Below are 12,040 nucleotides of genomic sequence, written 5' to 3' on the forward strand. Positions count from 1 at the left end.
GATAGAAAATTCTATATCAATTTTTGATATTTTTGTAAAACAGCTGAACGGTCTTATTTCAGTTTTTGAAAAATATAAAGAAAATGAATTTAAAAATATCATGATTTCTACCAAATAATTTTTCTAGAATTATTAAATAAATATTAATAATTTACTTATTAATTTTTAAAAAAGTCACTTTCGATAATTTCGCTTTAGGCCTTTGATCGACCCTGATCCAAGTCACATCAAATAGTCCAACTATGTATGTTAATGCAATTGCAATCTAAAAATAATGATTGGTGTAGATTAATTAAGCATCAATCACATCAATTTTATCTTTATATAAGATGGCGGAATGAAATGGAATATGTATATATACGGGTGGAAAATAATGACATAAGCTATTTACGGAGTATATTATATAATTGTTTTCATAAACTCAACCTTTTGGTTTTTATACAAAACATTCTGTAAAGGGACTCAAAAGACAAAATATTTAAAAGGAAAAAGTTGGATCCAAACAAAACCGAACACAATATAATACTATACTACTCATTTAGGCATTTTCTGGTACAATGAATTCAACTTTAAGAAACATATGAATTTAATCTATATATGCGTATAAAAAATTTTATACCGTTAATTATAACCATTATATCATTATAACCGTTATATCATTATAAATATTTGACTTTTATAAAAACTACAAAGTGATTCTTATAAAAAATAATTACTGTGTCAAACTTTTTACATAGAGTATAGCAATTAAACTCTATATTTAAATATATTAGAGATAAGCTTCTAGAATGAAAAGTTCTTTACCATTTAGAATCTGTGAAATTTGTGTCCAAATTTCAATTCCAAAGGCAAAGAAAGATGCCTCGAGGGACTCTTGAAGTTGTTTTGATCAGCGCTAAAGGCCTTGAAGACAATGATTTTCTCTGTAAGTAATATACTATGCATAAAAATGTTAAATTTAGATATTGCATATGTCAATGATTTTGCCTTTTTCATTGAAATTTCTTCATAAAAAAATGGATCCAAATGTTTGAGTTTTAATTTTTAGATATATTAGTGCTGGTTTGGTGGATCTAGATACTTGTAATAACCAAATTAAACTACACAAAATTATTTATCTAAAGTTGGACTGATCTACATATATTTGTTGTTCATAAAGCTTGTTAATTTGAGTCTATTTTTCTTTGATAATAGTTGAATTTGAGATTCAATTGAAGTCAATTTTTCTTTGATCTGATTAATGACTATTGACATTATTGACAACTAGTTATAATCATATAATAATGTTGAATTATGAATTTGGTTATTCAAATTGATCAAAATGGTCCTTTAAAGTTCTGATGATCTTTGTTCTCAATGAGCAGCTAGCATAGATCCTTATGTGATTCTCTCCTTCCGGGCTCAGGAGCACAAGAGTACTGTGCAAGAAGGTGCTTTTCTGACAAACTTAACTTGTAATTTGCTTAGTTGACATTTTGGATCTGTTTCAATTAACTTATTTGAATGCGTAAACACTTATGAGGATGTTTGGAAGAACTTGCGAAAAGCGCTTGTGAAATGTCTATAAATTGTTTTTAACTTATTTTCAAAAATAACTTATACATAGTCAGTTGTATAATATATAAGTGTTTAATTAAGTTGTTTGCGAATATTAGGTGCCGGATCCAACCCTCAATGGAATGAGACTTTTCTTTTCACTGTTTCTGACAGTGCTTCTGAGCTCAATCTAAGGATAATGGAAAAGGATAACTTTAACAATGATGATAATCTTGGAGAAGCAATGTGAGTTAATAAAAATTTTAAGTCAAAATCAGTTTTACAGATCATTAAAAAATCAATTTTTTGTCACTGTAATTTCAAACACATACTAAATATACATTGATTTCTATCTATAGAATTCCTTTAGAGGCAGTGTTTGAAGAGGGTAGCCTTGCTGAGAATGCTTACAAACTTGTGAAGGAGCAAGAATATTGTGGAGAGATTAAGGTGGCTCTCACTTTTACACCTGAGGTAAGTAATAAAATAATGCTATAGATTATGATTTTCTAGCATTTATTTTTCTTCATAATTTTTTATGCCTATCTTTCTCCCTATTCAAAGTTGCTATCAATTACTTGTTGCAGAGAAATGATGAAGAGGAGACTTGTGGTGGATGGAAAGAATCAACAAGGGACTTTTGAAGTCAATGAAGGATTTACATATTTTCAAGATTCATAATATTCTATTAAAAAAAAAAGTATATCTTTTGGGTCCCTTTTGGAATTTTAATCAGTGTGTTTTCTGGTGTGATGATGATGTTCTGGTTTGCTTTTCATCCATTTTGATATAAACTACATTTTGCTTAACACAATATTTTATGCACTAAAGTTTATTCCAGAGCAGCCTTATTTTACCTTTTTTTTTTTTTTTTTATAGAATTTTATGAATCATTTTGGCTAAAAAAGCAAATAAACTAATTAATAACCCTTGAGTTTATAACTCAGTGGATCAACTTGCTTACTAAATTTAAAATGTGTTGTAAAAACTAACACTTGAATTGGTTGATAAATATAAAACGACAAGAAGACTATATTTATGTAATTTTTAAAATAAACTATAATATGTATGTGATTAGAAAACAGGACATATTATAGATTTTTTCTAATTGGATTTTTAGTTTTATTTAATTTAACAAAGGGAAAGTAAGGATAAAAATAAGAGAAATAAAATAAATACTAGCATGCATAAAAAATAAAACATGATGGTATTTTTGTTACGGATTATAACAAAGTTGCCTTCTTTACCTATTTTGATATTAATTTAACCATTTTTTTACAAGTGATATTAATTTAAACATAACCATCGTAACCTTCTTATGAGAATAAATAATAATTAATTCATAATAGTTAATAAACATATTATTTTTTTGACAAAATAATGATAATTTTATTAAAAAAATTGCTATATTCATTAGTTCCAGTTAGACAAAGAGATATTTGGTTTATGTAAAAATAAAATAAAACAGGTGTGTGGTTTATGTAAAATTATTAATTATTGTAAAATATCAAATATTAGTTAATACTATTTGAAAAATATATTTATTATGAATTAAATATTTGATTTGTCACCTCTAAGTTCGTGTCTTTTGAATTTTCATTCCTTTTAGTTTTTTTTTTTTTTTTTTAATTTGAATCCTATAACTTCAATTTAATTTTAAAATTATCTTGCTAGTAGTTGCTATTAAAAAAACTTATGTGGCAAACAAAACAGTGACGTGGCGGTTTGATTAATGGTTATTATTAATTACATGAAATAATTATAGAAAAAAGAAATTAAATAATTAAATTGATCTAAAAAAATAGAATTAAGTTGAAAGTGTTATATTTAATCACCGAAACTAGGTTTGAGGATTAGAGTTCTCACTTATTGCTCTTCTTTCTCTATTTCTCCTTGTTTTATGAATAAAAACAAAAATTAAACTTAGTAAATGTAAGTTATAAGTACAAAGAATAAACATAAAAATCACAAATTAAGAAAAATTACTCACATCCAAGTGAGAACATCTCCAAAATCATCGTTTAGGGCTTTCATCAGTGTTAGAGATGAATATTTGTATTGCTTTCCTGTACCCACATTTAGACAATTGAAAACGAGTTGAGTTCGTTGCAGACGAAGATGATTAATGGTTGAACAAAGAAGAAGCATATGAAGATTTGAGAATAGCTACGATTTTAAGTTGCACGAAAGAGAAGAAGAAAGGGATTTCTGATTTTAAGTTTTACAAATTTGAGAATTTTTTATTTAATACTCATAAATATACCTAGTTGTCAAATATTTGATATATCACCAATTATTGTCATGTCCCTGTCACACCACTCCTTAAATTGTCACATAAGTTTTTCTTTAACAACAACTAACAATATGGATGATTTTAAAACTAAATTGATCTTATAAGGTTTAATTTGAATCAAAAAAATTACAAGGACAGAAATCAGAAAGACACAAATTTACGGTGAAGCCTTTATCTATGTATGCATCACATAAATAATATGTATTATTATCACATTATGTAAACAGGTACTTTGTTTGATATTTCCTCTGACTCATAATATAAATAAAAATGAATCAAATAAAAATGAATCAAATAAAACGAATATATGTAATCTAAATTTTGAACCACGTATGTTCATTTTTTTAACCAATTTTTACTTATACTATGAAATATGAAACATAGGTAGTACTATTGGTTATCTTTTTATTATTGTCTTAGGGAACAATTACTTTTGTGTACTACCCAAAAATTATTTTAATGAGTAAATATTTTTAAATACTTAAAAACGATATTTTTTTACCAAATAAAGGGAAGGTGAAATGTTAATTTATATCAAGTGACAATATTGATGAAAGGCTAAGAAAATCATCCATTAATATTAACGTAGCAACATAACAGATTTGTTGAGGGACAAGATAATGTTGATGGATGAAAAATTGATTTTAAAATTAAGAAATAACATCCATTGATCTGAACCATTAACATTAACATAACATACTGGGGAATAAACCGTGAATTGGAAAAAAGAAGTGGGAAACAAAGAATAAAAATGAAATGGGCCAACAAAGCATTCTAGGATACTGGTAGAAGGATGAGAAAGAAAATAACTAACTCAATGCTGTTATGCTTAAGGAAAATTCATAAATTTCATGAGGATAAAAATGAACTGCCACAATAGGCTCAAAAGGAGGAGGATATTGAAAAAATGATCCAAGAAATCCTAAGTGAAGGAATCATCCATCCAAGCAACAGTCCTATTGTGCTAGTCAACAAAAAGGATTGGACTTGGAGGTTTTGTACTGAGTACAGAGCCCTAAATATGTGAAAGATTCATTTCCCATGCCAGCCGTAGATGAGCTCTTGGATTAATAGTTTGGAGCTAAATTTTTTTCAAAATTGAATTTGAGATCGAGGTATCATCAAATATTGGTTGAGCTACAAGATAGATACAAGCTAGCATTTAGAACACATCAAGGCCATTATGAGTGGCTTGTAATGCCATTCGGGTTGACAAATGCACCAGCCTCATTTCAATGTCTCATGAACTAGATTTTTTAACCCTTGCTAAGAAAGTATGTCTTAGTATTTTTTTCATGACATTTTGGTATACAGCCCTTCATTTGCCACTCATTTAGAACATTTGGAGACAGTTTTACAAATTACTCCTGCAAAATACTTTATTCGTTAAACTATCCAAATGTTCCTTTGGCATGTAAGAAGTGGATTATTCGGGCTATGTTATTTCAGGATCAGGAGTTGCAATGGACAAATAGAAAGTCCATACTATTATGCAATGGCCAATTCCTACAAATGTTAAGGAACTCAAAGGATTCTTGCGACTGACAGAGTACTATAGAAGGTTTATTAAAGGATATGCTTCTATTGCTAATCCACTAACAATCTGTTGAAGAAGGAAGGGTTCAAATGGGATCTTGAAGCTCAAGTGGCTTCTGATAAACCCAAAACTGCCATTACTACAGCCCCGGTGTTGGGATTGCCCCATTTTCCCAGCCATTCACATTAGAGACTGATGCATCAGGAACCAGAGTGGGTGCAGTACTAAGTCAAGCTGGACAAAGGCTTACACAAGAGAACTATTTGCTATTACAGATTGCATAAGTTCATTGGATATGAATTTAAAAGTAAGTATAAGCCAAGGAAAGAAAATGTGGTTGTTGATGCTCTATCAAGAGTGGTACGAATGGCTTTGTCAGAACCAAAGAATTTATTGTTGCAGGAGTTAAGGGCTATAGCTAAAGACACTACCCTCTAACATGTGCTAGCCAATAGTATGGGTCAAGAAAGCAAATACTTGGTGAAAGAAGGGTTGATATATTGGAACCACATATCGGTAGTTCCAAAATAATCCATAACTCAAAAATTTGAAAGAGTTTCATGGTTCTCCAATTGGAGGACATGATGGTATTGATCAAACACTAGCAAGGGTGACGACACAATTTTATTGGGCCAACATGAAAGAAGATATAAAAACTTTTGTGCAAAATTGAGTAATCTGTCAACAAGCAAAGCATGAAACAAAGGCACCTTCGGGGCTGCTTCAGCCATTGCCAATTCCGGAACAAGTTTGAGAAGATGTGGCAATGGATTTTATCACATGACTTCCTTTATCCTTTGGATATACTGTGATAATGGTGGTCATTGACAGGTTGACTCAGTACAACCACTTTATTCCCTTGAAAACGGACTATACAAGCAAAACAGTTGCTGAAGCATTTATGATAAACATTGTGAAGTTGCACGAGCTTCCAAAGTCAATTGTGTCTGACAGGGATTAAGTTATCATCAGTAAATTTTGGAGATTTGTTTCAACTACAAGGCACTACATTAGCTATGTCTTCTGCATACCATCCACACCATCCACAAACGGATGAACAGTCTGAGGCACTTATTAAATGCTTAGATATGTATTTAAGGTGCTTGACATTTCAAAATCCAAGGGCTTGGTTCAAAGCCTTAGACTGGGCAGAATATTGGTACAACAGTGCTTTCCATACAAGCTTAGGCGTGACACCTTTTAAGGCATTAAATGCAAGAGGTCCCCCTACCATAACAAGATGTAATCCATGCCCACACGTAAATGCAACAGACAGCAATAGATCCAGGACAGAGAAGCTTTACTGAACCTTATCAAACAGAATTTGCATCGAGCTCAGCTGATAATGAAAACTCAAAATGACAAAAGGAGAATTGGCTTACAATTCCAATTGGGGGATTTGGTTCAAGTTAAATTGCAGCCATATAGGAAAAATTCAACAGCTCTAAGAAAAAAAAACAGAAGTTAGGAATGAGGTACTTTGGTCCATTTCCTATTACTGCTAAATTTGGCATGGTAGCCTATAAGTTACAACTCCCTGCATAGAGAAGAATTCACCTCGTCTTCCACATTTCTCAATTGAAATTGTTCAAAGGAATGTGCAATGAGGCTTACTTACCGTTGTTTATGACCACTAACGAATTAGGCCCAAGAATCCAACATGTAGCAGTACTAAAAAACTCGTGAGATAGCCCAAGGACAGCAGATTATGCAGCCGGTTCTGATACAATGGCAGAGTTTAAGTGAAGCTGAAGCTACATGGGAGGATTATGAGGATATCTTGTTCAATTATCCAAATTTCAACCTTGAGGACAAGGTTGGTTTTAAAGGGGAAGGTATTGCAAGCAAGCTGCCAACAAGGAGGGAGAACTGGAGAAGGTTTGAGGTTTGTGAGAGAAGAGAAATGAGAAGGGGGTTATTTGGGTCTTTGAGTGTCTGATGGAAATTAATTTTTCGAAATGATGCACATATGAAATATTTGATTCCTTTGGGGTCAAAGTATAAATTAATAAAAACTGGTTGCACCTCTTTATAGTAGGTTAAAAGTGGACTAGGCTATCATGGACAAGTTTATGACAAGTCCTAAATGCCCCCTGCAGCTGTAAATTATCCAAACACAATAAATTCCCATATACATCGCAAAACCCGGAAATGAATGAAAATTTTATCATTTACATTCCTTCACCCAAATTCAAAATTGCAAAAGAATATAGTCATAAATTTTTGCAAATTGAAAAGTCTTATATCAACTATCAAGACAAAAAAAACCCAGAAGATATATACTGTTATCATTCAGATTAATACTTGAATCAAATGTCCACCAAAACCATGATAATTACCAAGTTCGATTAAGAAGAAATCATGGCCTCCATTCAGCACAGTGATGGAAAGTCAAATCAAATGTTTAGACCAAACACACATGACATTCTGCTTATAAAAAAAATTCCCAAGAAAGTACCAACAAAATCATTCTGAATGTATAGATGTAATAATATAACCACTGTCAAGACCTTATTAATAATTTGAAAGCAAAAACATGGAAATAACAGTATATTATGAAATAAAGCCCACTGGCAACAGGATGGTTTATCATGAGTAAAGAGACATAATGATAAACACTTAACAGAAAAGGATGATTAATTAGTCAACACGTTTTTTATTTTTTGCTATCAGGACTTTACCCGCTATATCAATTCCCAAGCGAGCAGGGACACCAGCATCTCGCTTGGGCACATAATCCTCGTCTTTGTTTCCATCGGACCCGGATGATTTAGAATCATTATCTGAAAGAAAAAGATATCGAATCAATTGTCTTGCTGACTACAATTAAATAGAAGCATGCCACCAAGGTTTTAAAAAATGGTTTGTGACTGCAACCAAGTCGCACCAACAAGATTTTCGATGTCTCTGCAATATTAAAGATTGTGACGCGACTACAATTTAAAACCCCGTGTGCCACTATGCAGCTTAAATGTTCCCATTTATTAAACTCCTAATTGATTAGCCATGTACAATCCTATGGTTCAGCAACCCTCCTATAATTATCGACAAAGATTATCAATTTGAAAGTTATGTTTAGAAATTTACTCTGGTCAGCAGGGACAGGTTTCCCACGAAGTGACAAGACAGCTGATGTCTTCCTAGGAATAGTACTGACAGTGCTTTTCTTCTTTGCATCATTTTCCGTTTTTCTAACTGCTTTAAAAGACTGCAAATAAAAGAAACATAAGATCGATGTTCCAGGTTGTAGTTGATAGCTTAGCTCAAAACCAGATATAAACAGAAAAACAATAAAATTAGTATCTAATCTAATAGACGAATATAGAGTTAACGTAATTGCAGACGCCAACTGAACTAATTAAACTCTGCAGTAGAAAGTGTAGTTGTCGTATATGACACATGGGCCATTTCAAAGGCTCCAAATCATCAATGTTCAGAGTTCAAGTGAGCAAAATAGAGATTTTTTTCTAAGGTAAGGTGACAGCAATTGAAAAGATCAACTCATTTACCCAAACGACATTTCAAAAGAATCAAATTTTTGTTATGATGCCTATGTCTTGTCCATCTCATAATTATGGTGCTAATTTGGATAAACTTTTCAATAAACAATATAGGAAAAGAAAATTTGAAATGATCTTGTAATAATAATAAGTATTCTAACAAATAGTTTCTCATATGAATTAAAATCAACTTCTGTGTCTCAACTTCTCTGAAGCTCCCTCACTTAACTTCTCTAAGTACCTATAAACAGGGTTTTTTGCTATATTAGGAATTAAATACTTATTTGAGTAGAGAAACTCGCATATACTGAAAGTTAATACACACAAGGTCAATGTCCTCTATGATAGAATAACTCTCCATTTGTCGTTGTACTAGTACAATGGGATAGAGACAAAAAAGAGGACTAACATAACTAAAATATGTAGGACCCACTTTTGTTTCATTCTTTTACAGTGGAATTTATGCAGTGAATGCAGGAGATCCTAGAATTAGTCACTCTTTGACTCCAACAGTACAGTCAGCACATTGAACCATAATAAAGTTTTTTGCTATATTAGGAATTAAATACTTATTTGAGTAGAGAAACTCGCATATACTGAAAGTTAATACACACAAGGTCATTGTCTTCTATGATAGAATAACTCTCCATTTGTCGTTGTACTAGTACAACGGGATAGAGACAAAAAAGAGGACTAACATAACTAAAATATGTAGGACCCACTTTTGTTTCATTCTTTTACAGTGGAATTTATGAAGTGAATGCAGGAGATCCTAGAATTAGTCACTCTTTGACTCCAACAGTACAGTCAGCACATTGAACCATAATAAATTTTTCAACAAAATCATTTGACACTTCCATAAAGCACATTTAAAAGATTACATGTCCAAAAATTGAATGATAAAATGTCTTTTATATACACTTTCACATTCAACTTATATGTATGTATGTGTATAGGATGCTAATCAAGATCATAGCCACCACAAAGACCCAACTCACCGGTGAATAGATGCCAAACCTTCGTCTCTTAGCATATTCCACATAGCGTATGAGGTTAGCATATGTAAGAAAATTCTGCCCAGAATCAGGACAATAATACACCTGCAACAGAAAAATACAACGGTCAATGATAGACATTCATAGAAAAAAGGTACGTTTTTTTGGGCATTATTCAAAAATTAGTTTCCTTTCTTTCTACATTGGATGTAGTTTTAAAATATCATGAATCATTTGTGCCAACATTTGTAATTAAGGGTAGACATAAGATCAAAAAAATTTAATGCAAATCTAGCACTATCAAATATTATGGCTTATAGGAATAATGAATGCTATTTAGTAGGCACGTAGAAATAAAAGGCTATTTCACTTCAATGATGAGACTAATAAATCATAATTCAAATATAGAATTTCAATTCTGCTGATGTGTATAATTTCAGTATATTTGTTTCAATATATAGAACTTCAATGATGTGTATAATTTCAATATATTTAAAGTCTTCCGTTACTTTTTATACAATATATTTGTTTCTTTAGCAACATTTATATTTTCTTACTAGGCTATGAAGCATGAATACTTCTCCTTGAGGTGTTACAGTGTGACACTCATAAGACACGTTCCAGACACTTCTCACCAAATGGAAAAATATAGACCAGGACACAACCAAACATTGCTAGGACACCTCTTGGAAGCTTAGTCAACAATCAATGGTTTCTCGCTTAAAGAACACACCAATCTTATAACAACTTTCATTTTGATTTTAGAGAACTTTTAATAATTTGCATTATGGATATTAAAAATAATCCTAAAGCCATTAGGAGCATCCTGACAGGGGTAGACAATGAAAAACTACATTAAGTATTTTCAATTGAAACAATATGTGAACAGATTTTTCAGCATTTAATTAGCACACATGAAATTTACTAGGTAATTCAAAAAGCGAAACAAAATCAGCAGCATAAATTGCATTCATAAAATGAAATCCACTGAATCGGCGGCCATGTAAAAGATCATTCGAGACATGATAAACATCAATAAAAGTCATATCTTGAACATAATTACTAGAATTCAACAATTTCAACCTAAACATAAACAGAAAATCTAAAATAGATTTTTGAGTACCGTTACTTTCGAACCATCCCTTTTAATTTCTGTCTTAACACTCCATCCAGTCGGAATTGGTCCGATTTGTTCAGGTGGACTTTCTTTTCTCTTAGGTGCCATATAACCAACAGACTTTTTTGCCGGAAAAAAAAAACTGTGAAAGGACTCTTCCTCCTTCCACTTTGCTTGAAATATTTTTCAACCTAGGTTTGTTATAAGGAGACTATAGGAAAATGGGAAAGGTTGCAAATAAAAAGGGGCCTAAAAAGCCAAAAGCACGTGTTCCGATTTTCTCACGTGCGATTGTCAACAATCGAGTCAAGGTCGAACGTTACATTTTCCTTAATATTTTTAACAGACAAGATGCATTGTACTATTCCAAATATCAATCATTAGCGGAAAGGCGTATGAATGGATAACTATCAGGGCATTACATTACCAAAATAGGCCAGATTACCATTTTTGTTATCAATTCACTTATATTCCCACCCAAAAAGCAAAAGTAAAGGGCAGAGTCTCTTGATATCACCAATACAAATCGAAAAACATGTAACAGTACAACAGCAAAACAATAGCGGGAAAAATCATAAATATTAAGCACAAGCAAATGAACCCAACATGACCATGATGTCACCCAAGATCCTTATCCATTGATTAAAAGAAAAAAGTTTAGAATAATGAAGTATGAAATATAAATAGTGAAGGAAATCAAATGCCTTAACCAAATACATTAATAATAACTATAACAATATCTTTCCCCAAACAGAAACAACCATTAAATGCCGTAAAGAAATTCCGGTAATAATATAAAACTACGACGCTTTTCTTTTAAAAGTTACCTTTAGAGAGAGAGGGACAACCCTGGACATGATTGTCGTCTCATTTCCAATGTGAAATGAGCTTAGACGCCGTATAGTTCATACCTCTCTTGACATTCTAGTAAACTTCTCTTACTATGCTTGCTATACAAACAACAAAGGCAAATCAAAATCAAATCACTTCAATTGAGACCACCAAGGCAACACAAGAAACCATTTCATATTAACCTAGAACATGGTTAACCATCTAATTCCT

The 12,040-nt window shown here is 31.6% G+C and overlaps 2 protein-coding genes across 8 annotated transcripts in view; one reads left to right on the forward strand and one right to left on the reverse strand.

Moving 5' to 3' along the window:
• Positions 1-853: 853 nt before the first annotated feature.
• LOC101501238 (C2 domain-containing protein At1g63220-like) lies at positions 854-2,376 on the forward strand. Its single transcript, NM_001279019.1, is given in 5 exon segments — positions 854-925; positions 1,365-1,430; positions 1,656-1,782; positions 1,896-2,010; positions 2,124-2,376. Coding segments are annotated over 5 exon segments (432 nt in total). The 5' UTR covers positions 854-858; the 3' UTR covers positions 2,181-2,376.
• Positions 2,377-7,821: 5,445 nt separating this feature from the next.
• The window catches only part of LOC113787812 (uncharacterized mitochondrial protein AtMg00860-like), a 10,236-nt gene continuing 6,017 nt past the window's right edge, over positions 7,822-12,040 (reverse strand). For 6 of the 7 annotated variants that reach the window (XM_073363960.1, XM_073363965.1, XM_073363964.1 and 3 more), the window contains 4 exons: positions 11,806-11,928; positions 9,865-9,966; positions 8,454-8,574; positions 7,822-8,149 (listed from right to left, as the gene is read on the reverse strand). In XM_073363960.1, coding sequence (XP_073220061.1) covers positions 8,007-8,149; positions 8,454-8,574; positions 9,865-9,966; positions 11,806-11,835 — 396 coding nt within the window. In that variant the 5' untranslated portion in view covers positions 11,836-11,928 and the 3' untranslated portion in view covers positions 7,822-8,006. The remainder of the gene's footprint in view (positions 8,150-8,453; positions 8,575-9,864; positions 9,967-11,805; positions 11,929-12,040) is intronic. The other variant, XM_073363966.1, reaches the window with a different exon arrangement.

The sequence above is a fragment of the Cicer arietinum genome, chromosome 7 (genome assembly GCF_000331145.2).
Source record: "Cicer arietinum cultivar CDC Frontier isolate Library 1 chromosome 7, Cicar.CDCFrontier_v2.0, whole genome shotgun sequence".
In the NCBI taxonomy this organism is placed as follows: Eukaryota; Viridiplantae; Streptophyta; class Magnoliopsida; order Fabales; family Fabaceae; genus Cicer; species Cicer arietinum.